Source organism: Durio zibethinus, chromosome 1, assembly GCF_047325235.1.
Source record: "Durio zibethinus cultivar Kanyao isolate XHJ-2024 chromosome 1, ASM4732523v1, whole genome shotgun sequence".
Lineage (NCBI taxonomy): Eukaryota > Viridiplantae > Streptophyta > Magnoliopsida > Malvales > Malvaceae > Durio > Durio zibethinus.
In genome coordinates, this window is record NC_143162.1 from 36,104,099 (window position 1) to 36,131,429 (window position 27,331).

General features: G+C 34.7%; 3 protein-coding genes, 1 long non-coding RNA gene and 1 other non-coding gene across 9 annotated transcripts; 3 read left to right on the plus strand and 2 right to left on the minus strand.

Annotated features, from left to right (window-relative positions):
- Positions 1–28: 28 nt before the first annotated feature.
- Positions 29–8,784, plus strand: LOC111312639 (uroporphyrinogen-III synthase, chloroplastic-like). Of its 5 annotated transcripts, XM_089767675.1 has the most exons (12): positions 30–327; positions 3,159–3,246; positions 3,676–3,742; positions 4,099–4,217; positions 4,651–4,746; positions 5,450–5,505; positions 6,005–6,090; positions 6,334–6,541; positions 6,914–6,979; positions 7,063–7,246; positions 7,610–8,345; positions 8,440–8,784. In XM_089767675.1, the coding sequence occupies exons 1-8, from the start codon at positions 115–117 to the stop codon at positions 6,434–6,436; spliced, it is 828 nt and encodes a 275-aa protein (XP_089623801.1). In that variant the 5' UTR covers positions 30–114; the 3' UTR covers positions 6,437–6,541; positions 6,914–6,979; positions 7,063–7,246; positions 7,610–8,345; positions 8,440–8,784. The 5 variants fall into 5 exon arrangements, with proteins under 5 accessions (XP_089623797.1, XP_089623801.1, XP_022768820.1 ...); XM_022913085.2 differs by lacking the exon at positions 8,440–8,784 and having other exon boundaries at positions 3,673–3,742; positions 7,610–8,402; XM_022913084.2 differs by lacking the exon at positions 8,440–8,784 and having other exon boundaries at positions 31–327; positions 6,407–6,541; positions 7,610–8,402.
- On the minus strand, positions 7,505–12,940 carry LOC111312637 (serine carboxypeptidase 1-like). Its single transcript, XM_022913082.2, has 8 exons — positions 12,518–12,940; positions 10,659–10,766; positions 10,301–10,575; positions 9,937–10,218; positions 8,536–8,642; positions 8,238–8,321; positions 8,029–8,134; positions 7,505–7,939 (listed from the first exon to the last, which is right to left on the minus strand). Exons 1-8 carry the CDS (start codon positions 12,903–12,905, stop codon positions 7,781–7,783), a joined length of 1,509 nt encoding a protein of 502 aa, XP_022768817.1. The 5' UTR covers positions 12,906–12,940; the 3' UTR covers positions 7,505–7,780.
- On the plus strand, positions 12,154–12,445 carry LOC149520596 (uncharacterized). Its single transcript, XR_016346188.1, has 2 exons — positions 12,154–12,292; positions 12,377–12,445. It is a non-coding gene; the product is annotated as an uncharacterized LOC149520596 (long non-coding RNA).
- Positions 12,941–14,010: 1,070 nt separating the features above from the next.
- On the minus strand, positions 14,011–15,677 carry LOC111310841 (serine carboxypeptidase 1-like). The gene is made up of 7 exons (XM_089748313.1): positions 15,521–15,677; positions 15,228–15,370; positions 14,900–14,992; positions 14,718–14,824; positions 14,474–14,567; positions 14,264–14,374; positions 14,011–14,165 (listed from the first exon to the last, which is right to left on the minus strand). The coding sequence occupies exons 1-7, from the start codon at positions 15,675–15,677 to the stop codon at positions 14,022–14,024; spliced, it is 849 nt and encodes a 282-aa protein (XP_089604439.1). The 3' UTR covers positions 14,011–14,021.
- A 1,055-nt stretch (positions 15,678–16,732) lies between these two features.
- TRNAF-GAA (transfer RNA phenylalanine (anticodon GAA)) lies at positions 16,733–16,805 on the plus strand. Its single transcript has one exon. It is a non-coding gene; the product is annotated as a tRNA-Phe (tRNA).
- The last annotated feature ends 10,526 nt before the right edge of the window (positions 16,806–27,331 follow it).

Here is a 27,331-nt window from a genome sequence, read left to right on the forward strand (position 1 = left end):
TTAAAAAGCGGAAGAATAATTAGGGGGCTTAGATATTTTTCGTCAAGCGGATATTTTGGTAACAGCTTGACCCTTTGACCACCAATTCGTCCTTTCCTCCGCCAATAAGTTTCAATGCCGATGCTTTCTCTCTCCTCTATCTCTCCTCTAGCTCCGCCATGTTCTTCTCTGTCACTTCACACCGGAATCTCTTTCTCTCCTTCCAGAATCGGAGTTTCTTCGACTTCTTCGACTTCGCAACTGATTCAACATACTAAATCTTCGTCAAATCCGAAAGTTGTCATCACCAGAGAAAGAGGCAAAAACGCCAAGCTCATTGATGCCCTGGTTCTTATCTCTTTCCTACTCTCTTCTTTGAATTTTTATTTTTTTTAATTTTTTGATGATTTTATATTTGTTCCATTTTTGTTCGTTATTAAGCTTCTTAATGTTCTGCTTTTGTCACATTTTATTTGAAACTTTAAAACAAAATGTTCATTATTTTACTGTACATAAACAATAGTCAAGTGCATTCTGAATTTAGGATTGGTTCATCATCTGTTTGATTAAATGCTGAAACAAAGGCAACATCTGTTAATGGTTTTTTCCTCAAATATTTTTGTAGTTATTTTCTACTTTTCTTTAAAGGTAAATGCTGTCATATGAACTTCTTGAACTTCCAGTCTGGTTCGTACCGAAGAAAAAAAATATAAAATTAAAAAGGATTAACGAATGTAGAGCACATGCCATTAGTCTTTTGAAAGATCTAGCTCTAAAACAAGCATTTAATATTAGAATCGGTAGTACCAGATATATATATGTAGGTTCAAAGTTTGTTTTGAATAAATGAATTTTGAAAAATTTTATGGAAATAATTTCTAGTTTCGCAGTTTGCGAGGATTTGTTTTGAATAAATAAAATTGGAAAAATTTTATGGAAATAATTTCTATTTTGCAGTTTGCTATGATTGAAGAATGTGGAATAAAAATCAATTCCATAAAAATTTTCAATTGAATAAATGTAATGAAAATATGCATAGTTTCTTGATCCCTATTATTCTCAGCTTCTTATTTTTTAACCCTAAACTCTCCACCACGGTTGTCGTATTTTCTGTGCTTATTACTGTGCCTTGACATTAGGATGTCAATCTTACCCATATCTAATGGGAAACCGATTTTATATCCGAATAAGGATGGAGATGGATATCACATTGTGAATATGGGAATGGGATGGATATGACTTTAAATTTTTATTGGGTATGGAGATGGGGATGGGTAATATAGTATTCATCCCATGTCCATACTCTTCATATATATTTATATATATTTAGTAAATAAATTTTTTATTAAATAATATAAATTATTATTTTATATTAATTAAAATTAATATATTTTTATTAAAATATATATTAATATATATATTTATAAAAAATTACCTATATATACAAGATAAAAATAAATAAAAAATTAATTTTTTGTTTTTTTGTTAAAAGTTATAGATATGAAGATTACCCATACCTATTAAATATCTATACAGATGGGAATATGGATAAATTTAAAATACCCATTGAGTATGGGTACGAGGATAGGGTACGATATAAAAATCCAGAGATGGGGATGGGCAATGCTTTACCCTTCCCATACCCTACCTATTGACATCCGTACTTGACATTCACTCCCTGCTACTCTCTACCTTATATTGCTATTTCCCTGTTCTCCTACTTATATCCCTTTTTTTTTTTTCACTTAGCTTTCATTTAAATACTTGGTAAAGGGAAACATTAGGATACTTAGAGTGCATTTGGTTCACAGAAATCCACAAATTTTTTCTTGAAATTTTGATAGTGGGTATTTGATTCTCATGTTTAGTTCAAGGTAATTTTGATTACGAGAAAAAATGTCAAATTTCCAACAATATTCAAAGTCTTGGAATCATAAACTTTTCTCTCTCTATGGTATTTTAGGATTTTGGAGAAAAAAGTATTTTCAAATTTGACTTGAATAAAAAATTATTACATAGCTATTACCCTTTTAAAAAGCATGTTTAAAAGTAACTGAAACTCAATTATAGGTTTTTGTTAGTTTATATATATTTTTTAATTTATATTTCAATTAAGGCATTTGACATGAAAAAACGCCTTAATTGTAGATCAATTATGGCGTTTGGCTTAAAAAAAAGCCTTAATTGATGATTTAAGGCGTTTGTGAAGAAAAACGCCTTAAATGATTTTCTAGAAAAACGTCTTAAATGAGCCAATTTATATATTATAAAAGATGATCATTTAAGGTGTTTGTATGCAGAAACATCTTAAATGGTTGATAAATTAAGGCATTATAAAAAAAGAAGAAGATCATTTAAGGCATTAGAAACATCTTAAATGATCCTTTTATTTTTCATTTTTATAAAAGATTATTTAAGACATTTGTGAACAAAAAAGCCTTAAATGATCCAATTTATATATTATAAAAATGGATAATTTAAGGTCTTTCTGTATATAAACGCCTTAATTGATTAGTTATAAAAAAAATAAAAGGATCATTTAAGGTGTTAATGTTTTGAAACGCTTTAATTGATGATATTTTATAAATAAAAATGACAATCAATTAAAATATTTATTTATTTTTGTTGCTAAAGGTATCGCTTTTCGTTTGTTTATTTATTGTTAATAAAATAAAATAAAAAATTGTCATCATATATGTCAATGAGATTATGGTAATTATATAATAATTAATATATGTGGATTCTCTCGACCAAACAAGTGAATCTAAATATGGGATGTATGAAAAATGGAAGAAAATCCCAAGTATCGCACTTTTTTGAGGATCACACTTTCCTTTGAAATCTAAGATTTTGCAAACTAAACACTTCCTTAAAGGCAATTCAAAATTTTTTATTTTTAGTTGATAGTGCATAACTATAATTTAATGTCCTTTGTTACTACAATGTGTGTTTTATGGTGCCTTGTCTTTTCCCTTTAATATTGATTAGTGATTATTCAGTGTTGGCTGATGTTGAGTTGTGCTGCTGATTCTTGGGTCCCACTGATACTGTTTCCTACAATAGTCCTTAAACATGTCTGTTGGGCATAAAGGATGTAGCTAAATCTGTCTAAGGACAATACGCACTAAAATTGTATATATACATGCATATCTTCAGCTTAAGAGTATCCTAAATTACAGGCCGAACATGGAATCAATTGCTTGGAGCTTCCCCTCATTCAGCATAACCGAGGGCCTGACATGGATAGGCTTGCTTCTGTTTTAAGTGGTAAGTTTAAATACTTCATGCTCTGCATTGATAATTGTGAATGATTTGTGCAATGGATGGATTGTCGCTGAATTTACATGGATGAAAAGCAATCTTTCTCTGGAAATATATGTCAAGTTAGTTTTAGGATGCTGATCTCCTTTTATGCTTGCTACATAATAAACATGTTTAAATCCATTGTCTGCTAAGCTGTTGCTTGTCAATCCTTGTTCAGTTTTGGCCTTCAAAACACAAACCATTATTTTTGAGATTTCGGCTTGATTGTACTGCTTCTTCATCGTGTAAAGCGGATCTTGGGAATGGTTATGTAATAATCACAGAGAATAGTATGATTTCAATCAATGTTCCTAAGAACAGTCTAGATACAGATGGTACAAGTAATTTTTAGTTGTCCTGTTTTCTAATATTTATTTTTGGTGGTGGCAGCAGAAACAACATTTGACTGGATTGTCATAACTTCACCTGAAGCTGGTTCGTTCTTTGTAGAGGCATGGAAGTAAGGGTTAGAACTTGCACGCTAGAAACTGTCTACTTTTCATGTTAAAAATTTTATTAGCATTTCGTGTTGGGTTTTAAGAATCTTTAGTGCTTATATTAAGAATCATGTGTTTGCTTCAAATGTCTCTCAAGTTCCATCTGTATTAGTTTCCTTTCTTGCTAATGATGTATTAGTTATCTTAGATATTCCATCTTCATACTTTTATTAGTGGTGCTTAAAAGTTACATATTTGTGTGTGTGTGTGTTTGAAGGAAATCTTTATTTATGGCTCCTAAATACATTTTTGTCTTTTGATTAGCGCTCAATTTACTTTGTATATAACTTGGGACACACCGGCTTAATTTTTTTCTTAGGGCAGCTGGAAACCCAAGTGTTAGGATAGGTGTTGTTGGAGCGGGTACAGCAAGTATTTTCGAGAATCTAATTCAATCACAAAAGAAATCGCTTGATGTTGCCTTTGCCCCATCAAAAGGTACTGATCTTTCTCTTCCGAAGTTTATTTGTGTCATCTTTGTTCGTGTTTGGGTATAGGCATGTAAGTTAATGCCTGAATTAAATCTTTTAAGAGTTGGTCATTTAGAGGGAAATTAATCTTACATCTACTTTTGGTGGGATTGTTCTAACCAATAAATGAAACACGTGGCATAATTGTTTTTGTCCTATTAATTTCATTGGCGTTTATGAGTTTGTAGTATTTTTAGTTTAGACTGCAAAGACTAGATTTTGGCATATCTGGATGTCTATAATAGCTCTTCATTCTGTGAGATATTTTTTCTACATTAGCTTATTGGTGATTCTATAGCATTATCTACCTTTTCTTTTATGTGACTGGCATATATTTATGGTTACATTAGAAATCATGATGCTGATTGCATTCTATTATGTGTTTAAATTCCTCTCATCAGCAACAGGCAAAGTTTTGGCTTCAGAGCTTCCAAAGGATGGTAATAAGAGGTGCACTGTCTTATATCCTGCTTCTGTGAAGGCTAGTAATGATATTGGTATGGTAATTGTTACGGTTTTCTGATTTCCTTTTCACGAATGGCTACTTTTCTGGAGTGATTCTGGCCCTTGCTGATTTTGACGTTTTTGTTATTTGAGCATGTGCTCTATCTCTCTGATGCATTAACATTTAACCAGAGGATTTGTAAGCTCAAACCTTGACCTTTTAGGTTAATTGAATATGTCTATTTGATTTGATGTTTATAGATGTAAGAATCACTTGTAATTAAGGTATAGCATAATGAGTAGCCATGCTTTTCATTGAAAAAGAAAAGTCTCAAATTCAAGTCCTTTAAACCATAAACTCTAAACATAAAAAAGAAAAGAGGAGAAGAAAAACTTTACCTTGAGGCTGAAAAAAAAAAAGGAGTTAATTTGTGAAAAAACCCATAGGTTGAGTCAGTTTAAAGCCAAGCCCCCCAGCAAAAAAAATAAAAAACTATTCTCTATTAATAAATGCACATCAAGTTGTGATGGCATCATTTATGATAACACATTTATTAACTAAAAAATAGGGGATTTTTTTGCTTTTGTACCTTCCCTACTATTGGGTATTACGGTATTACTTATCTGAAAGTGTTATTTTTGCTTCTTCTTTCCCTGTTATATTGCTGATATTTTTCTTATTGGCTGTATCTACCATCATACTTGAAGTATTATACTAGGAAACAGTGACCCTTGGTTTTGGCATATTTTTTGCAGAAGAAGGCTTGTTTTGTCGTGGATTTCAGGTTGTGAGGCTGAACACATACACAACTGTGAGTATCTCTGTGTTGGTACTTTTAGTTTTAGGTTCTTCTCTGGGTGTCATTCCATTAGTGGTTACATTTTATTCTCCTTATCTCTGAAGTTGAATTCCTTTCTTTATTTAGCTTACATAAGAACTTAACTATGCGTGCAAGGTACATCTGTCTATTGTAGTGTTGAGAGCAACAAATCAACATAATCCAGCAAATTCATTTTGAAATATTGTCTGGGCAACTTAGCAGATGTATGAGATATTTGTAAGAGCAACTATCTCCTGCAAAATGATGGTGGAGTCTGTTGATAGCCTATGAAGGTCTTAGGGACTGTGGCATGCTGATTTATTTTTTGAAATAAATGCAAAAAGAACCTGCTAATTTTGTTGTCCTCGCATGGTTCTTGGGGAGGCAAGATTTACTCGTGATTCAAGTTCGTAGCTTGTAATTGAAGATGGTTTGTGACTGCCAATTGAGCCTGCTCTATTTGTCCTTGATGTTTAATTATTTCTTTTAGGTACCTGTTGATCATGTTGACCAAATTGTCTTGGAGAAGGCCTTATTGGCCCCAGTTGTTGCTGTTGCTTCACCATCAGCAGTTCGGTATATAGTTGATTCTTTTCTCTGCATTGTAATTAGTTTGCCCCAGTGAAGACTTTAAAGCAACTTAAAAGTTTTTTCTCTGTTAATGGAGACATTCTTGCTTTGAGCTTACCTTCTTCCAGCTCATTAACCATCCAGTAAATTTGATACTTCATATAATTTGGATTATCATGGTAGTTGGACCTTACTTCACAACTTTTGATGTGGATGGCACAATGTTTATCCTTGCTCCTTCTTGGACAGCCTGCATTTGCCAAGCCTTTTGTTGGGGCAGTTTTTTTGGGTATACTTAGTTTGTGCACCTCTATTGCAACAGAGCCTGGGTCAATCTTATTTCAGAACCTGATTCTTGGGGCAATGCAGTTGCCTGTATTGGGGAGACAACTGCCTCAGCTGCAAAAAGATTAGGATTGAGAAATGTGTATTTTCCAATGCAGCCTGGACTTGATGGGTAATCCTCTTTCTTTTTTCTAAATTTTCTGCATTATGTTTCAGTATTAGAATTTACTGCTGCTAAATTTGTATTCTCCAACCTTAAGTAACATGATGTTGCATTTGAATTCCATTGACTGTTGAAGCAACCATAAGGTTAAACTACAGTCAAGGTCCAGCAATTGTATTTTGCTTCAATAGCCAAGGCTCTGCCACCAAAATCAATACTCTATTGAGTATTGAGCTAAGTTTTGTTTAGCTGAGCTTCCTTGAATTGGCAAACAACTTTTTTCTCTCCTTAAACCTCTATAATCATGATTGGTTATCAAATTGCAAGTTGTTTTTTACTAAATTAAAAATTCCGACTCCTTTCATTTTTGTGGATTGGCAGCTGGGTTGGTAGCATCCTTGAAGCCTTAAGAGCTCATGACAGTTTTTAGGAGCGAAAGTTATTGAGGTAACCCTTTTTGCCCCTTTTCTCTAGTTACTCCAGGAAGTGATCTCATATTTTCTCATTGAATAAATGAGTTGTTATGCTAGGTTTCTTTGGAAGCCTGGACATAGAGTGAAGCAGATTTGGAACCACAAGCATTTCAAATTCCGTGTGAACCACAGACCATATTTAGTAAAGAAAGTTTTGCCAAGTCAAAGGTTTGGAATTTGTTAAAAAATGGGCATTTTGAACCTACATATCCTATTGGCAGTAGCAGCACTGTAATTCGAGGTTAGTCAGGCTATTCATTTCACTTTATCAAAACTTGTACATGCATTTTTCACTGTAAGCCCGTTCATTTGACTCAATGGTAGTTGTGTTTAAATTGAATTGGGGGAACTGCCATTCCATGAAATCTGATAAGCAGTAGGTGACATTATCAATTGAAGTTGTAATCGTAGTTACTGTCCTTTTATTTTGTGTTGTGATATTTTTGTATATTTTAAGCTGTCAATAAAAATCGCTGTAATGTAAAAACCTTGTCTAAAATTGCACTAAAATGATTTTCTCTTCGTAGAAATTTGTTAAAAATAGAAACAAAATGATACATTGTCCATGCATTTCTTTAACTTTTAAAAATAATTCCATCTGCAGAGAAGTGGTTCAATATCTTTAGAGCCCATTCCAATGATGTGTCTTCTCCTTCCCTTTATCTTTTATGCAAATTGTATAGAGAAAGCATGTCAGCTTGGCAATAAAGTTCTGGAATTTCAGAATAAGATGATTACCATGCTTCAAGTACTATGACGATTCTCAATGGATTTGTTAAGAGGGAGGAGAAGGATGGGCTGGAGGCAGTTTCCCCTGAAGGAAAGATGTGATCATGGTGAGTGCTCGCTCTGGCTGGAAGCTTGGAACTGTGTGTCCAGCTCCCCGAACTGTGGTAAAAGTCACTCCCTTGTAGCCAACGACATATCCTCCAACCTACAACCATCAGCATATGGAGACTGGAGTAGTATGCATAAAAGTTTATGGCTTTGTATTTTATCAAATGGCAGGAAAGACCATGTTACCTCACTATTAGAGTACCATGGCCGCCAGGCAGTCTCTACCGGAAGTTCCAGGGTCTTGATGGCGTACCTAGAGGATGTCACTGGAACCCGACCATCCGTGTCACCACTGAGAGCAGGTTTTATTTTAGAAAAATAACCAGTATATATCTTATCAGACGATATCTAAATCTTTCCTTGCTGTAATACAGTATTCATTGAGAAATCTATACCTGTATATCCACACCCTAATCTCTCTTGCTAAGTGCCGCAATTCTGGAAGAATCGATGTTGGGGAGTCTGTCCATCCAACATCACTGAACATAGAACAGAAGCGGCTGGTCAGGAATTTTTGTTTCACCCTCTCAACGTTTTCGACACAGTATAAAAAATTTCTATCAATTTGCATGCTTATCTTGTTATTGTTGATCACAGGTAATATAGAATGCTAAAAGAAAACAAATTCTAAAAAGCGCATTGGCGGTTTATTTTGTGCTTGTCTTGAAAGCAAGAACCTGTGGTCGTGCCTACCTGCAACCTGACCAATTTGTAGCTTTGGCATGAAGAGCTGCTTGTACCTCGTCAAGATTTAGGTAGGAATCAACGTGAACATCAGAGCAGGGATCAAAGCTCATGACCTAACAATTCAAGATCATCACAGAATTAGGTGATTCGCCTTACAACAGGTGATTTTATTTAACAGTATATTTGAAACGAATATTTGTTAACATGTAAATAAATATATAAAGGACTTAAATATATTAAGTGATTTAACTTTCATCGTTCCATCTTAAAATCAAGAGCTAGCTACCTTCTCTTTAAAAAAAAATAAAATTACTATAAGTTTGTACATTATATATAGGTTAAAATACTAAAAATGTCTTTGAACTATTTTACTTTTCTTAAATAAATTTTTTATATTTTTGTTATACTCACATAAATTTTTATTCTTTTTATTTGTTTCTAAATAATCTTTTATTTCAAACATTAGATTGATCTGTATTAAAAGTTTATTTAGATATAAATTAAAAGATAAAAGTTTATTTGGATATAAATTAAAATTTAGGGATTTATTTGGGTGTAAATTAAAGGTAATGATTTATTTAGATGTAATAAAATTTTAAAGATTTATTTAAATGAAGCATTAAAATTCAGAGGTTTTTTTTATTATCTTAGTCTTATTTATATAATATCATGCTATTACATTCAATAATTTAATTTTAAGATTAATAAATAATATAAATAAAATTTAATGCTATATAATATCATGCTATTACATTTAACCGGGCTTGGCTCGGCCGCCGAACACATTTAATCCTCACATTTTTTCAGTGTTTTTTTAATAAAATATTTCTATCTTATCTCGGAAAGATTTAAAAAGAAAAAAAAATGAAATTCTAGAGTATACACTTATAACTGCGGTGTTTAAGTTATTTGATATTATTTTTTACTATCAACTTAATTCACAATTTATAAAATATCAATACATGATATGATGTCATTTTTTTAAATGACAAAACTTCTAAATCTTACCGAAGACATCTCCATTTAAAAAAAAGAAAAAGAACTAAACCATTATTTAGTATTCACAACTCTTTTTTTTTTACTTAAATCTCCTCAACTAAAATTTGATGACAATAATAATTTTATTTAGATTTTGTTTATATATATATATATATATATACTATATTTACTCCACTCGATGAAAATCCTAGATCTTTGTTCGCATGTTGGCTTGTCTAATCTCTTATTCTTTCATGGTTATTAATCCCTTTTATATTGCTTTTGAGATATAAGAACAGGTTTAAATCTAAAGGACAAATGGATGGTAACTTTTAATGGTTGAGAACCAAAATTTCTTTCCTACTAATTTCTTAGTTGTCTTAATCAATAAAAGAATTGTTATGATCATTTTAGGAGTATGATACTTACATTACCATTTGAGCCAGGTTTTAGTGCCGAGAAATTGCATAAAGGGGCATAAATACCGTACAAGTCAATGCCTCCGAACTCTATTAGTCCCTGACTTAGATACTTTCTACATTGGACCGTATTGTTGTCTACATCTGCCTTCTTGGTGACTGAGTCTTCACTAGCAAAGTTGCAGTACTTGTTAATTCCTTCATTGGTTTCATCAGAGTTGAGAGCGTGTGTCCATAAGTAATCAAACAATCCCTTCGTACAAATGTCATCATCTATCCAAGCATTTCCGATCTACAATATCCATAACATTAATTTCTCAGCTTTAAGAAGAGGTTCATAGTGTTAGAAGGGTTGATTTTGTCAGTAAACTCACAGCAATTCCTTTGAGATTGATGACGGTTTGATTTGTGTTGTTGTTTCTTGAGAGAATATAATAAGCAAGCTGAGGAACATAATGGCCAGCATAGCTCTCACCAGCTATAAAAAAATCGCGTGTTTTATACTGTGGAAATCTTTCAAGCCAGTTGAGGAGAAAAATGTAGGAGTCCTGTGCTGTTCTCTTGTCACCTACTTTGGTGTAATCAGAGGAATTATTTGAATAAGAAAACCCAACTCCTGCTGGTGATTCCAGAAAGAGCACGTTTGCAACTGCAAAATTTTGTACGATGTGTTAGCAGAAATTAAGAGAATCAAATTTGGTGTTGTCAAAATGAAAAAGAGAGTTCATGTACCATTGTTCCATGCATATTCATTTCGGTAAAGCGTTTTCCCATCACTGTTTACTCTGAAAGGTCCAAGTTCTTGCATGGCTCCATATCCGAAAGACGAGCATCCTGGACCTGTACATCATAGTCAATCAACCCTTCTGTTTTTTTTTTTTTTTTTTCCTTTTTCATTAATGTCTATATTCTAGACACTAGATTTTGCCTGGGCAGAGTGATCGATTTCAAGACTCAATGGCACCATTAGATGTTGATTTTTCTTCGACGACAAGGTAGGAAAAGGGAGGTTTCCTTATAAAGCAAAGTAATAGCTGGACCAATTGAAGATTCCATCAAGGAAGTTCAATTGTTTGCTCTTATTTATTGGGAGTATATATTTGTTACTCTGGTGAGAAGCTGGAAACTCCCAAGTCCTTACACATCTATGAGAAAAAACAAATCCGGATCACTGCTACAAAGAAAGTGATTTGGAGATAATCCAAGTGTTTATAGCTGTTTCAACAATTTCAAAGAAAGATGTAACTGATGTTGTTAGATTCTTCCCTAAACTTACAACAAATCCTATCCAGCTACCTTAGCCGATGAATGACGCATCTCAGCACATGCTATTCTTTGAATCTTTTCTTTTACTGTTTGAAATGGATATATTGAATGAACTGTCTAGGTACAAATACAAACAAAACAAGGGAAGAAAAAATGAATAAAAAACAATGTTTGTACAGGTTCAAAAAGAAGTCAGCATCAAATTGCAAGAAATATCCAAACAATGGCAATTCCTGCCATAAAATCCTCTCAATTAGTTCAATTAGTGGCGGGACCCTACTAAATTATGTCTCTGGATGATATGTGGTTCATGATTAAGCTTCGGGATAACAACATTTGTTAGTTGGTTTTGCCTGTGGGAAAGCATTTGTTAATTGTTTGAAAATAAGAGTCGAATGGGATATTCTTAGAGAAGTGGACCATCCCCATTTTGGACTCTTTCCTAGCCGGACTCGGTTACCAAGCTTATCAAACGACTTGATGATCCCTGTCGGGTCCCTTGTTTCTACCATGCGTGAGGAACACTCAGGCTCAATTAGTTCAATTAGTGGCGGGACCCTACTAAATTATGTCTCTGGATGATATGTGGTTCATGATTAAGCTTCGGGATAACAACATTTGTTAGTTGGTTTTGCCTGTGGGAAAGCATTTGTTAATTGTTTGAAAATAAGAGTCGAATGGGATATTCTTAGAGAAGTGGACCATCCCCATTTTGGACTCTTTCCTAGCCGGACTCGGTTACCAAGCTTATCAAACGACTTGATGATCCCTGTCGGGTCCCTTGTTTCTACCATGCGTGAGGAACACTCAGGAGTAAACTAGTTTTGTCAAGTCTTCACCCAATTTGCTTTTCTGGTTGGCATGAGTATGATCTTTTTGACGCCGAAAGTGCTTTGTTTCTATAGCATGTTGAAGCATGATGTTGATTTCAGATGGCAAACGCATTTTTCTAGTGCTGTTACTTTTTCAGAGTGAATATTTCAATTGTGAAATTATCTATGAAGGACTGATTTATAGATAGTTTAAACGTGGGAGCTCTGCATCGGTGTTTCTGCAAAAACTCCCTTCAAGTTGTTTTATGCAAATCCTATTTTCCAAAGGTTTGTTATGCAAATACCTCTCTTTTTTGCATATACTTTTATTTTTTTTTGTATCTCATGTGTGTATATGTAATAAATATGCAGGCCATGTGATGCAGTAAACAAAAGAAGCTGCAGCATATTCATGTATGATTAATATAACATTTCTATACCCATGCAAAATTAACATTAAAAGCTATATCTGTTGATGTAGAATTGTAGGTGAATTTTGAGTAGTGAAATTACCTCCATTTAACCATAAAACGAGAGGCTTTTTGGGAGAATTTACTGGTGATTCCACAAAATAATAGAACAAAGCTCGATCAGCCACTGGGTCTACTGTTACATAGCCTGCATACTGGTCAAAATCCACTCCTTCAGGCTGACCCGGCAGCGTGTTGATCTTGTCAGCTTGCATCAACCCTTTTTGGGATCCTACATACACTGGAGAGTTATGACTATCTCCTTGATCATCTAGTTGAGCCCATGCCTCTGGGCGAGGAGGGTTAGAGGATTTGCGAGATTCGATCAACTTGTTGAGATTGTCAATCTGGTTTCCCTTGCATGATGAAATGGGAAAACCTGAAAAGTAGCAAGGCAATAGCAGCAGCAACCATCCGACAGTAACTTTCATTGCTGCTAATGTAACTCAGTGCAGAGCTTTTGGCCTCAGGACTCCAGAACATATGCTAATTTATAGTTGTCCATAAGTACCATACATGGAACCCATTGTTAATGCTATCATATATTTGTCCAATGAAGACAAAAAAAAAAAAAAAAGGTGGGGTATACTTTTATTTTTGATGTTCCGCTTTTCCATTTTGTAGGCAAGTTCAGCTTGCAGCACTAGCTTAGGAACGTGCTGGGGCCTGCTTGATACTCCCATTTAGGGATGAGATTTAGCCAACTTTGGATATCCTTCATCTTTCTTACCTCCTAACTGCTGTTAATATTTATTTGGTATTGGAGGTTTTCGGAGATTGAATTTTGGTCACTGAAACTAAAGAGTTAAGCACTCTGTTCATAAATTAAGAGTTCCACACTCTATAGATAACAAACCACACGGCTAATGGCTGTATTACAGTTGACTTTACCTCTTAGAGTGGCTGCAACTGGAGCAGGAGATGAGCGCGTTTTCAACTCCAATAGCGGCCCCTACAAAGGCTGAATGAATAATTGGTCTCTAGAATTCTTCTATCCCATCATTTCCCAAAAGAATGAGTGCGTTCTAATGCTATATGAATATGACTGCTTCCCACGCTCCTTTTTCTTGACTTTGGTAACTTTCACATAGGATCCAGTTGTCATCTTTATCTGTAATTTTCGTTATTATAGATCTACATCTTTTTCTGCATCTGATCCTTCCTCAGCAAATGACAATTTTTTATTATGCTATTCCTCTTTTTTTTTTTTTCAAATACAAAATTATCCATCATGGCTCCTCATTACAGAATTGCAACAACGAAACAGCTAGAATTTCGAGAATCAACCCAACTATAGTTATAAATTAAATAAAAAATCATAACAACAAATGGCTTGGCAATACACGCTACTGAGCCGATGTGATTCCAGACATATAGCAAAAAAAAAAAACATACGGCAATGGAGATGCTTGAATTTGACTCAAGATTTTGGTTCAAAATTATCTTTTCCTTTGTTACAAAGTTAAACAGGTACCTTTCCGTCTAACATGATGTAGTAATTAGAAAAATACTTACTACATTTATCATTCTCTCAGTGGTCAAACCCTTTAAGCTGATGGTGGAAGCTTCCCGTCGAAGAAGGAAGATAAGAGCACCAAGGCCCGAGCTGGCTGGTAACTGGGAACAAAATGTCCAGCTCCTCTTACAGTTACAAATGTCAGGTTTTCATATCCAACTGTATACCCTCCAACCTTGACAAACAATAAGTAAATTAGCTTGATTAACATAGATTCATGGTCTAACTTTAACACCAATAACTAGATTAGTGAAATTCTATCCAAATTTTTACCTCCCCTCGGGTGTACCAAGGGTACCAGGCAGTCTTGATCGGTGTCCCCAATTTGTTTATGACATATCTACTACATGTTACAGGCAAGGCACCATCCGTGTCACCACTACAATAATGTCATTAAACATGATTATAAAGCATTCTAAAACTATGAAATTGGCCTTAATGTATGAAAGGTTGATCGAGAGATTGAGCTTTATTTCAAATTACTAAACTGTAGATCCAAACGCGACTTTCCATTAGTTCCTTAATGATTCGCAACACTGTTAATGGCTTATCTTTCCAGTGTCGATTTATTTCTCCACTGTTTCAGAATTATATATGATCAGGAAACCACCAACATTAATAATCAACAGAAAATGACACGGGGTTTAGTTAAATACTACAGAGAGAAACACAGACTCCTCAAAAAGGAAAAATTGACAGGGATGTTGGTCAGTGCCTGCAGGATTACCATGGGTAAGGAAGAGCAGTAACATTTGAATGAAGTGCTTTTTGAACTTCTGGATTGTTCAAGTAGGAATGGATATAATTTTCTGAGCCGCGATCAAGAGCAGAAACCTGTCATGTAATTTTCCGTAGCAAAAGTCTAAATACTAGGAACATTGTATTCAAATTGAACTGTACTTTACTCACAGAATAGGAAGTTGAGGAGGAATTGCACATGGGAGCATAGATGTCATAGGCATGTATGTTGCCAGCAGCATCGTTTGCTTTATCCACAAATCCCTGGCAAACTTGGGATGATGAATTTAGTGTATAAAAACCACAGTTTGATGCAAGTCCGTTGTATATTTAATCGGACATAAGTGCATACGTCCAAAAGAAATCCACTGCTCCTTTCATAGTTGTTTCAAAATCAATATAAGCATTACCTATCTAATACATCCAAAATGCCTCCTGTTAAAGTTCATAAAATTAAAAACATATTGCTAAAATGCATACAAACATTCTAAAAACTTACTACAATTCCTTTTAGATTGATTATAGTTTGATTGGTGCTCTTGTTGTTTTGAAGGATAGTATGAGCAAGCTGGGGTACATAGTGCCCTGCATAGCTCTCTTCTGTGATGAAAAATTCTCTGGTCTTGTACTCGGGAAATCTTTCTAGTCATTTAACAAGAAAGGTGTCGGAATCTTGGGCAGTTCTTCCATCTCCACTTAACTTTATAGTCTGAGGTTCTATTTGAGTAAGAGAATCCAACCGGAGATTCTAAAAAGATGAAGTTGGCATCTGAAATAACTCAAAAAAATTACCCCATTCAATGATTATATCGGAATAATTTACAAGGAAACGGTGATCATTTGACTCGGAAGCAAAAGAAGTTTGGAACAACTCACCCTTATTCCACGCGTATTTATTTCGATGCAAGGTTTTACCATCTTTTTTAACTCTAAATGGGCCAAGTTCCATCATAGCTCCATTTCCAATTGAAGATCAACCAGGCCCTGCCCATCAAAATCAGCCTACTATAAATGATACAATTTGGAATCATGCGAGAAACAAAAATCCAATTTATTTAATCCCAAAATCTTATCTACCTTATTATATTAAAAAAACTTACCTACTTAATTTACATGAAAAAATATTACATATCTAAATTCTTTCAAATTCATAATTTTTAAAATTCTAATCAGTAAAACATCTGTTTATTATTATATATACCTAATATATTATTGTCAAGCCCAATAATTAAGTTGTCGAAGAAAAGCCCATTCAGATGAACAATAGAAGAAACCCAATTCTTAGCATAGCTAGCCTAATTGCTTAGCGCGGTAACGAGCCTATAGTGCGGTTCGGTGTGTGGTAAAGAGATCAATCATTCCCACAAACAGAAGACATCTCTGAGGCGTTCCTGAGGGCCTATATATAAACAGGTGACTGCCCTGCAGCATGTATTTTCAAGTTGAACGTAGTTGCCCATGTTGATACATAAGATGACATCTGCTCTGATAATTCCCGCCTTAAAGAGTTTAATTGGGTTGAAGTCTCTACCTCCATAGCATTGACTGAATCCTACCAGGCACACGAGAGACACCCAAATGATAAACGCAGCATTTCCCATTGTTAGCTGACTTGATTTACTTGAATAACTGGGTCCTGATAACATAGTGTTAATTTTTAGGTGATAGGTAATCTGATAAATTATAATGGACTCTAAAGTCTCTAGAAAAAGAAGGCGGTAAGATTGCTTTATTATGGTATTTTTTTTCATCTTTCTCTGTAATCATATTATAATCTTGTTTAATCAAATTGTGACACCAATGTATCTACATTGTGATCTGTATCACTCAATTTGAAGCTAAGTCCGGCTGTAGAACACTTCTACTCAAGGCAAAAAGTTTGTTTAAAAATATAGAACACTTAAACTCATTTGGGCCTTTATGAATTGTGGTAAATGGGGTCTCAAATGTTAACATACATATAGAAATTTGACTTTATGTTAAAAATGTTTTCATTAAAAGCATGCGGGGATAGCTCAGTTGGGAGAGCGTCAGACTGAAGATCTGAAGGTCGCGTGTTCGATCCACGCTCACCGCATTTTAATTTTTGAGTCTAATTGTATCGATTTCTGATTCCTAGAGCAATGCAGCAGAAAAATTTCTGGCTACATTGAGCTCTCATGCCTTTTGCCTGCTGTAGCCATTTCTGGCAACAGGTTCCTACAAAATTTTTGTTTTATTTTTTTGGTTTAAGAAATTTCGCAGTGTTAACTTTTGGTGCAAAAAGTTGGTGGTTATCATACCCGATGATCTCTAGAACTAGAGACGAGCCAAATTTGACTTGGCTTTGTTTTACTGGGAAAAAAAAAAAAAAGAAAAGAAATGGCCTTAGAACTTCCACTTCTTTCTGCCATATTGATAGGCAATGTTATCTGTACTTGATGATAACATTGAACATAGGCGCAGAGAAGAAACAGAAAATTTTGCTGTCAAATTCATGGCCTTTGTGGTTTAACTTTAACGTTTATTCCAACTAAATTAATAGGGAGTTGGGGACTATATGATGTGGTTGTTTGAATTGTTTCTTAAGGAAGGTTAGAAAGGCTGTCGATGGGCTGCCGCCCATTCTCAAATCTTTGTCGTAATCCTTACAGATTAAAGGTAAACATATTTCAACATCATCTGCCACTGAAAGAGAGACTACATGGGCTGGAATTTTCACAAGCCACAAAAATGAAAAGTTTTTGCACTTCTTGACTTAACCAAGCTGCTTTAGCTTTCTTATTTCAACCTTTGCCCTCGATAAACATACATTTTATGTTAGAAATTAGAACTTGGACATTGTTTTATTTTACTGTCTTAATGGAGATAGCAATGTCTTTTGTATTTCAATAGAATGATTAGATCCAACTTTTCTCTCATTGGATATAAAGGGGTAAAACCAGGCTGATTCAAGGGGAAAAAGGACATGTTTCTTGTGAATTGTAATGTCTAAGAGTGGAAAATGAATCTGGATGTTATGTAAGAGTGAAGAGGAAAGCAAATATCTACAATGAAACTAAAGTCAAATAGATATGGGGGCCGGTTCCATGGAAAAACTGGCAAAACTAAAACGAGATATAAGCTGACGACGACTGGTTTTTGTACGTTATAGCCAGATTTCTAATTGTTTAGTCTGAGCATTGTCCTTTTTCTTGGCTTCTTGAGACTCACCTGGTGGGAAACTGGTTTAACCAGAACTAGCAAAATTGTCCAAGGTAGATCTCTTTAAGAAGTGGGAAATGTTAATCGATCTTTATCAAATGGTAGTGGGTTCACCTCAGTTTCTTGATCTCTTCTGTGGTTAACTTTTTGCTATAATTTTTGCGTTTCCTGTTCTCTCCTTTTTCCTTGGACCACATTTATCGAGCAAAAAGAGCATGAGGCTCACCTTTCCTTCAGATCTAAAGTGGATTCTGATGCAATATGTGTTTGTTTAAACAAATGCGCATGTAGCATGGATTTTTGGGAATAGATTTCTTGTCCTTTGATCAGAAGACAAGCCCTCTACGGAAGATAGTGTTCAGATTGGCCAGCTGGCAACCTAATTTCCCATCCTTGCTTTAGGCCAAGGGTAGCCTGATGGGACACAAGTGATTCTTTTACCAGAGTGAAAACTTGTTCCTGCTCGTTCCTTTGTTCTGACAGCTCAATGAATTACTTTTACATCAAAGGATTATGATTAAGCTCCATCATTCAATAATAGAGATTTGTGAATGTCTCTTCAAATGATGATATTATTGAAGTCCAAAGCAGGGCTGTATAAAAGTAATCATACTTGTAAACTGACTCGAAGCCCCAAGCCGAAGTGGCTTTTGAGTCATACCACTTATTGAAGAGATAACTTTTAGCATGTAGCTGCTTTTGCCCCTTTATTAGGATCAGGACTACTGTATAAAATCCACTGCTTTTGTCTGTCCATTTTCTATTTTGGCCTGACTCTCCTACTTAAAAGCTATACTCCTGAAACCCATGAATGAAGATGAACTGATCTTCACAGCTTCCAGAGATAGTAGGCTGTAGGACCAGTGGACCACTGCCTTTGTTGGCTTTGACGTTTATCTTGGATTTCTTCAACCATTAACACATTGGAGATTATGGTCCATTGCCATTCACAGTAACTCTAATTCCTACACTTAAGGATCAATTAATGTTTACTTCAATCATCAATCATTCGTTTAGGTATTTAATTTATTATAGTCTCAAGCAATGTTAAAATTTCTGATCTGGAGGGCTTGTCAGTGCAATAATAGTTGTCTTACTGGAGTTAGTGATGTTGTTTGATAAAAAAAACCCTATAAATTCTCAGTCTGATGATGCAAATTGTGAACATAAGATGAAGGATATTAAGAGGGAAGAAAAAAGATGTTAAAGAAAAGGAAGATGACAGCTATAGTGAAAGTGGTACAATGATTTTAGAGACATTACAATGGTTGCCATTTCATCATTACAAAAAAAAAAAAGTGTCCACACTGATAAATTAAGCGTTAGTGCCATATAAATTGTGGATTTTTTTAGGAGAAGACATCCTATATGTAGGCAGATGTCTTCGTGGGGTATAGTCCTTGTGGATTCCGGACCACCATTTCATCCCTCTCGTCTGTAACTTACCAAAGCCCTACTAATCCATGACTAGACCAATGGAAAATCTAAGAGGTGGAAACTGATGGAATTCTGGTGGAGAGTCACATTATTCATTACATATTAATGATTCCCCTTGTCACTCAATAGACCTACCTGTATTTATCTTTTAGGGGCTCAACAGGGACCTACCTACACTTTCATTTCACACATTTTACAAAGTTGTTCAGGCTTTTACTCCAATCCTTTCCTTTTTACCAAACCAACTATTCATGAGCAGAAATGATTATTAACACAGTTCATAAAATCATTTTATGCCTAGTCAAGTCTCTATTATCATTGTGTAAAATGGAAATCTATTATCATTATTTAACTCACAATTGAATAAAAAAAAAGGCCATAATAATTGGCTCAAAACAGTTGTCCTGATTTTAACATAATTGTTATTTTTGAAGCAAAAAAAACTTTACTCATTATTACATTTTTTAATATCAAAAACATTACAATTTAGAGCTTAATTAATAACTACGTACTAAAATCATAATCCTAAGATTAAGCCATAACCACCAGCATGAATAGCAAAAAAAATAACCAACACAAAAAAACAAGAACAACATGAAACATTCAACTAAGTAACATTCATGAATCCATATTAACAGTCCTAAACACTTCTTTTAACACTTCTTCTTGCTTTAGGAGTTGCAAACACCAAGTTTTGTCCTCAAAAATTCAAACTTGCTAACTGGCAGTGGCTTGGTGAAAATAACTGTAACTTGATCTTCTGTTTTACAGTAGACAAGAACAACAGCTCCATTTTTTTGTACTTACCTTAAGAAGAATAATTTAATATTAAAATGTTTAGTTTTCCCGTGAAACATAGGATTTTGAGAGATAGTAACGGCAGCTTGGTTGTTAACAAGAATCTTCGTGCTTCCTCCTGCTCTAAGTTAAGATCGATTAAAATCTTCCTTAGCCACAAAGCTTGATTAACAGCAGCTGTTGCAGCAATAAACTCTGCTTCAACTGTGATTTGAGCTACAATTTCTTATTTTTTCGAGCTCTATGAGAAAACACCAGAACCAAGTGTGAAACAATAGCCTGAAGTGCTCTTCATATCATCAATGAAACCTCTCCAATCACTGTCTGAGAAACTAACCAACTTGAACTCTTTGCTCTTTGTGTATTTAATGCCAAAATCACTTGTGCCTTTCACATATCTAAGCACCATCTTTGCAGCCTTGAGATGCCATTCACTTGCACAATGCATAAATCGAGACAAAATGCTTACAACATTCAAAATGTCAGGTCGAGTTACTGTGAGAAACATTAAGCAACCAATCGGGCTTATGAAATATGCCTGATCAATCTTCTCTGTTCCATTTTCTTTACAGAGCTTTTCCTTTGAGTTCATTGGTGTCCTCATTTCTTTACATTCTTCAAGTTTAAACTTCTTCAAAATCTCTGTGGCATATTTCTTCTTACAGATAAAGACTTCATGTTCATTCTGTTTGATTTCCATTCTAAGAAAAAAGGTCTTCAATCCAAGATCTGTCATTTCAAAAAACTCCATCATCTCTTACTTAAACTTCTCTATAATACTTATGTTATTTCCTGTCACAAGTAAGTCATCCACATATAGTGAGATGATAAGAATGTCAGCTCCATTGTGCTTGATAGATAATGTTGATTCAGATAAGCTTTTGACAAATCCCAGGTTCTGTAAATGTTCATCAATCCTGCTGTACCAAGCTCTTGGAGCTTGCTTCAATCCGTAAAGTACCTTTTTAATAAGATAAACCTTATCTTCTTCTCTTTCTTTGACATTACCTTTTGGTTGTTCTACATAAATCTCCTCTTACAGAAAACCATTCAAGAATGCTGACTTGACATCTAATTGGTGCACTTTCCAATTTTTTTGAATTGCAACAACGAGTAAGAGCCTGATGGTGTCGAGTCTAACGACTGGTACGAAGGTATCTGAGTAGTCCACACTGAGTATTTAAGCATATCCTTTGACCACGAGTCTAGCTTTATACTTGTTGATTGAGCCATCAGCATTAAGCTTGGTTCTATACACCCATTTGACTCCAATTACTTTTTTATTTTGGGATCGATAAACTAACTCCCATGTTTCATTCCTTTCAATCATGAATAGCTCCTCATTCATTGCAGCAATTCAATTTTGATCTATCTTGGCCTCTTCATAATTTATAGGTTCACACACAGCAATATTGCATTTTTGATAAACATAAAAAAGTAGTCTTATACCCCTAATAGGACTGTCATCCACCATTTCATTCTCTCAGTCTCCAATGTTAGGAAACTTGAGCTTGAGCTCTTTTAAGGTTGGATCCATATTTTTTGCATCATTTTAGTTCCACTCTTCATCTTTCATAAAGTACACATCCTTGTTTATAATAATTTTTTTAGTTTGTGGCTGAAAAATTTTATAAGCATTTACAACTGAGCTGTAGCCAATGAAGATGCCTGGAAGTGCTCTTTTATTTAATTTATCTTTCTTGGTCTGTAGAACATAAGTGAAGCACAAACATCCAAATATTTTAAGAAAATTCAAAAATGATTTATAATCATACCATACCTCAAAGGGTGTTTGATCTTTCACTGTTCTTGTGGGAAGCCTATTTTGTAAAAAAATAGTAGTATTTGCTGCTTCAGCCCAAAATTACTTTAATAAGTTCTTCTCATGTAGCATACATCGTGTCATCTTCAATATGAATCTATTTCGTCTTTCACTTACTCCATTTTGTTGTGGAGTGTATGGAGCAGTTAATTGATGTTGGATGCCTACTTTTTCACAAAAATGAGTGAATACTTCAGAGGTGTACTTTTTCCATTGTCTAATCTGAGAGTTTGAATTCTACAGCCACTCTTGTTCTCAACTCTGGCTTTAAAGTTCTAAAAGACTTGAGCCACCTCTGACTTATACTTTAAAAAGAAGATCCAACATATACAGGGAAATCATCAATGAATGTAACATAATAAAGATTACCTTTCAGAGAATACGTTCTTTGTGGGCCTACAATGTCAGTACGAATTAATTGTAACTTTTTTTATGCTTTTCATGTTACCTTGGGAAATGATTTCCTACTTTGCTTTCCAAACTGACATGTTTTATAGTTTGGAATATGATCATCAAGTTCTGGAAAATCATTTACCATCTTCTTGAATTTCATTTGCAACAGCCCCTAATGATGATAGTGCCGTGCCTCTTGTGCCATATTTCAGTGATATTTTTTTTTATTGAAAAAGTAATTTGCTCCTCTTCCAATAGATTTAAAGTAAAGCTTTTCTCTTTCATTTTTACTTTGAAAATATCTTGGCTAACTGCATCTTTAATCAAGCAACTTTTATCTTCAAACATAACTTTATAACCCTTTTCAATTAGTTGTCCAACACTTAACAAGTTTTGATCAATTTCAGGGACATATAATATATCAAAAATGAATTTTGTACCTGAACAAGTTGAAATTGCAACTGTTCTTTTTTCTTTCACAGTTATGTACTTACCATTACCAACTCAAACTTTCGATGAGTTTGCGTTGCTTAATTCCCTGAATATATCCTTTATTAGGAAAATGGGGTCTAGTCCCATGTCAGTGGTTTTGGACCAAGTAAAGGCCATGGGCCTTGATCTTTTATTTTACATAGAGCCCTAGCTACTTAATAAAAAAGAGGTGGGGTTATTTTATGTGTGTGTCGAAAATCAAGCAGAGAAAGAAGAAAAGCCAAGAAAAGCAGAGAGAGAAAAAAGACAAGGGAGAGTTGGTTAAACGAAAGTCAATCCGTGATTCGATTAAGTTGGAACCTTGTCAGGAGGTTTATGATTCAGAGTTTTACATTCTGAACGGTGAAAATCGGGTTTGAAGCTCTCTAGAAACAAATCCAGGGTGTATTTGTTGAGTCACTTATTTGGTTTTCTCCAATTATTTTTCTAGTTGTTGATTAGCTCTAGTTTTAGCTAGAGAAGAACTTTGTATAACTATTATTTGATAGTGAAGATTTTTCTGGTGGCCCGTGATTTTTTCCCTCTACACTGGAGGGTTTTTCACGTAAATCTTGGTGTGCTTTATTTTTTCTGCGTATTTGATTATTGATTGTTGTCTATTACTTCTGTATTGTTGTGATTATTACTTCAGGCGCAACAAGTGGTATCAGAGCGAGGGTTATTTTGAGACATCGATACAGAAGTAACCCAGGATAGAAGTAAATTCTGTTTGAGATCATGGAGGGTGATACAGGTTTCATGATAAAATTGATAGCATCGAATTATTCAATTTGGAAGCCTATGATGGAGGATCATCTATACTATAAAGATTTGTATAAGTCAGTATTGGGTGATTCGACTAAACCAACAGATATGAAAGATAAAAACTGGAAGAAGCTAGGTAGAAATACGCTGGCTACAATCAGAAAATGGGTTGATATCAGCGTGTTCCATCATGTAGCGCAGGAGTCAGATGCTCACATTGTTTGAGAAAAATTAGCAGTATTGTATGAGAGAAAAATAGGTATGAATAAAGTTATGCTTGTTAAAAAGCTTGTAACTTTACAGTACAGGGATGGACGATCTGTTACAGAACACTTGAGTGATTTTCAAGATATATTTAATCGAATGACTACTATGGAGCTTAAGATGGATGATGAAATGAAGGCATTATTTTTTTTGGGTTCATTGTCAGACAGCTGAAATACTCTAGTTGTGACTGTTCTTAATTCAGCTCCTGATTATAAGGTGACATTTAAGATGATAAATGACAGTATGCTTAATGAAGAAGCAAGGCGAAGAGATGTAGACCCTGAGAATCAAGCTCTGGTCACAGAGAACAGGGATAGAAATATCGATAGAGATTAGGACTCAAAAGGTCATGGTAAGTCTAAACATAGATCCAAGTCTAGAGGTAAAGTGAAGTGTTTCCATTGTGGTAAGGCTGGTCATATAAAATGAAACTGTAAAATCTTAAAGCAATAGCGAAAATATAAGAAAGACAAGAGTTCAGATGATGGTAATGTTGCAGCAGTGAATTCAGATAGTGATTCAGTTACTTTGATTTGTACACATGGTGATTGTAATCATGTTAGTGATCCCAACATTGAGTGGATAGTTGACATAAGAGCGACATATCATTATGTTCCTAAGAGAGAGTTGTTTACAACTTACAAAGTAGGAGACTTTGGTTGTACCAAAATGGAAAATAATAGTGTATAACAGATTGTTGGAATTGATGATATTATTGTACAAACTAGTACAGGCTGCATGTTGACTTTGAAGGATATCAGACACATTTCAGATATGAGAATGAACTTGCTTGCTATTAATGTCCTTGATAAGGAGGGATATGAAAGTCGATAAAAGAATAGACAGTGAAAGCTTCTCAAAAGATCTATGGTAGTTACAAGAGAAAAATTATGCTGCACAATGTATAAGACATGGATGCAATTTAACGGTAACCAGGTAAATACCGTTGAAAATGATGCTTCAGCAAACTTGTGGCACAGGAGGCTGGCACACATGAGTGAAAAAAGGTTACAGGTTTTGGCAAGGCACTCTCTCATTCCCTTGATCAAAGATATGTCTATCGATTCATGTGATTATTGTTTGTTTGGTAAGCATTATAGAGTTTTTTTTCGTAAAAGTTCTTAGAGAAAAGAAAATAGATTGGAATTAATTTATTCTGACGTATGTGATCCCATTGAGGTTGAGTCATTAGGTGGTAGCAGATATTTTGTTACTTTTATTGATGATGCTTCACGTAAGACTTGGGTGTATATGTTGAAATACAAAAGTCAGGTACTACAATATTTTCAAAAATTTTATGCCATGGTTGAAAGGATGACAGGTTACCCTTGAAGTGTATTCGAACTGATAATGATGGGGAATACACATCTAAAAGCTTTGAAGAGTATTGCTCAAAGCATGGGATCAGGCATGAGAGGACAGAACCTAGAGCACCGCAGCATAATGGTATAGCTGAAAGAATGAATCACACCATTGTAAAAAAAGTCAGATGTATATTGAGGATGGCAAAATTACCAAAGCCATTCTGGGGTGAAGCAGTCAACACAGCTTGTTATTTACTTAACAGGTCACCATCAGTTCTTTTGGGCTTTGACATTCCAAAAAAAGTGTGGACAGGAAAAGATACTTCATACTCTCACTTGAAAGTTTTTGGGTGTAAAGCATTCATGCATGTGCCGAAAGAGCAGAGATCAAAGCTTGACAGTAAAGCTACACAGTGTGTGTTTGTAAGATATGGTGATGAAGAATTTGGCTACAGGGTATAGGATCCAGTAAAGAGAAAGACAGTCAGAAACAGGAATGTGGTCTTTCATGAAAAAGAAACCATAGCAGACCTTGAGAAAAATGAAAAGACTACACGAGTTACTGTTGAGTGTGATATTTCAACACTAACAGAGATTTCACAGGGAAAAGCCACAGATGATGACAATGAGCAAGAAACAGAACTTGAGGATATGAATAAGCCAGCCACAGTTGGTGATGAGCCAGATGCTATTAGTTTTGAGCAGGAGGAGCAACCTTCTCTACCTGAGAGTGTTGAGCAGGGGGAGCTACCTTCGACATCAAGTGATATAGAGTCTCAGCCCAGGAGATCTACTAGAGAGCGTAGGCTATCTACCAGGTATCCAAGTTTAGATTTTATTTTAGTTACCAGTGAAGGAGAGCCAGAAAGCTTCCAAGAGTGCAGGCTACTCCGGATAGAGAGCACTGATTAAAAGTAATGAAAAAAGAGATGGAGTCATTACAAAAGAATGGTACTTATAATCTTGTTAAATTTCCAATAGGAAAGAAGCCATTAAAGAATAAATGGGTGTTCAAGTTGAAAAAGGATAGTGACAAACTAGTGAGGTACAAAGCTCGATTGGTAGTAAAAAGTTTTTCTCAGAAACCAGGCATCGATTTTGATGAGATTTTTGCTCCAGTTGTAAAAATGAGTTCTATTCGAGTGGTATTGGGATTGGCAGCTAGTTTGAATCTTGAGCTTGAGCAACTTGATGTTAAAATTGCATTTTTGCATGGTGATTTACAGGAGGACATTTATATGAATCAGCCTGAGGGTTTTGAAGTGAAAGGGAAAGAGCACTTAGTTTACAAATTGAAGAAAAGCTTGTATGGCTTGAAACAAGCTCTGCGATAGTGGTACAAGAAGTTTGATTCTTTTATGATGAGTCATAGCTATAAAAGAACAGCAGAGGATTCTTGTGTGTATGTTAAACAATTTCCTAATGGTAACTTCATTATCCTATTATTATATGTTGATGATATGTTGATTGTAGGACAAGATGCTAGTATGGTTTGCATGTTGAAAGAACAATTATCTAAGTCCTTTGATATGAAGGATTTAGGTTCAGCAAAGCAAATTCTTGGTATGGACATTATCCGGGATAGGAAAGCTGAAAAGCTGTGGTTATCACAGAAAAAGTATGTTGAACGAGTGCTTGGTAAATTTAACATGCAACATGCTAAATCAGTTAGCAGTTCACTTGCTAACCATTTTTATCTAAGTAAGAAATCTTGTCCAGTATCTAAGGAAGAGCAACTAGCTATGTCTAGTATTCTTTATTCTTCTGCAGTCGATTCTTTAATATATCTTATGGTTTGTACAAGGCCTAACATTGCTCATGCAGTTGGTGTAGTAAGCAGATTTCTTTCTAATCCAGGGAAGGTTCACTGAAAAGCAGTGAAATGGATTTTTAGATATTTGAGGGGTACCTAAAAAATGTGCTTGACTTATGGAGTTTCATAACCAGTTCTAGAAGGGTTTACTGATGTTGACATGGCAGGCGATCTTGATGGTAAGAAATCTACTTCAGGATATTTGTTCACTTTTACAAGAGGAGCTGTATCTTGGCAGTCTAAGTTGTAGAAGTATGTTGCTTTGTCAACTACAGAGGCTGAGTATATTGCAACAACTGAAGCATGTAAAGAAATACTTTGGATGAAACGTTTTCTTCTTGAATTGGGGT

What these genes read in the sequence shown, in the direction of transcription:
- LOC111312639 (XM_022913083.2), top strand. Translation starts at nt 115, where the DNA reads ATGCCGATGCTTTCTCTCTCCTCTATCTCTCCTCTAGCTCCGCCATGT. An exon ending in GCTTGCTTCTGTTTTAAGTG is followed by an intron (nt 3,247 to 3,672) that starts GTAAGTTTAAAT and finishes TGGTGGTGGCAG; the next exon opens with CAGAAACAACATTTGACTGG. An exon ending in TGCCTTTGCCCCATCAAAAG is followed by an intron (nt 4,218 to 4,650) that starts GTACTGATCTTT and finishes TCCTCTCATCAG; the next exon opens with CAACAGGCAAAGTTTTGGCT.
- LOC111312637 (XM_022913082.2), bottom strand. Translation starts at nt 12,905, where the DNA reads ATGAAAGTTACTGTCGGATGGTTGCTGCTGCTATTGCCTTGCTACTTT. An exon ending in CGTTTTATGGTTAAATGGAG is followed by an intron (nt 10,767 to 12,517) that starts GTAATTTCACTA and finishes TATGATGTACAG; the next exon opens with GTCCAGGATGCTCGTCTTTC. An exon ending in CATGGTACTCTAATAGTGAG is followed by an intron (nt 7,940 to 8,028) that starts GTAACATGGTCT and finishes TGATGGTTGTAG; the next exon opens with GTTGGAGGATATGTCGTTGG.
- LOC111310841 (XM_089748313.1), bottom strand. Translation starts at nt 15,677, where the DNA reads ATGGAACTTGGCCCATTTAGAGTTAAAAAAGATGGTAAAACCTTGCAT. An exon ending in CGATATAATCATTGAATGGG is followed by an intron (nt 15,371 to 15,520) that starts GTAATTTTTTTG and finishes TTAAATGACTAG; the next exon opens with AAAGATTTCCCGAGTACAAG. An exon ending in CTTGGTACACCCGAGGGGAG is followed by an intron (nt 14,166 to 14,263) that starts GTAAAAATTTGG and finishes TTGTTTGTCAAG; the next exon opens with GTTGGAGGGTATACAGTTGG.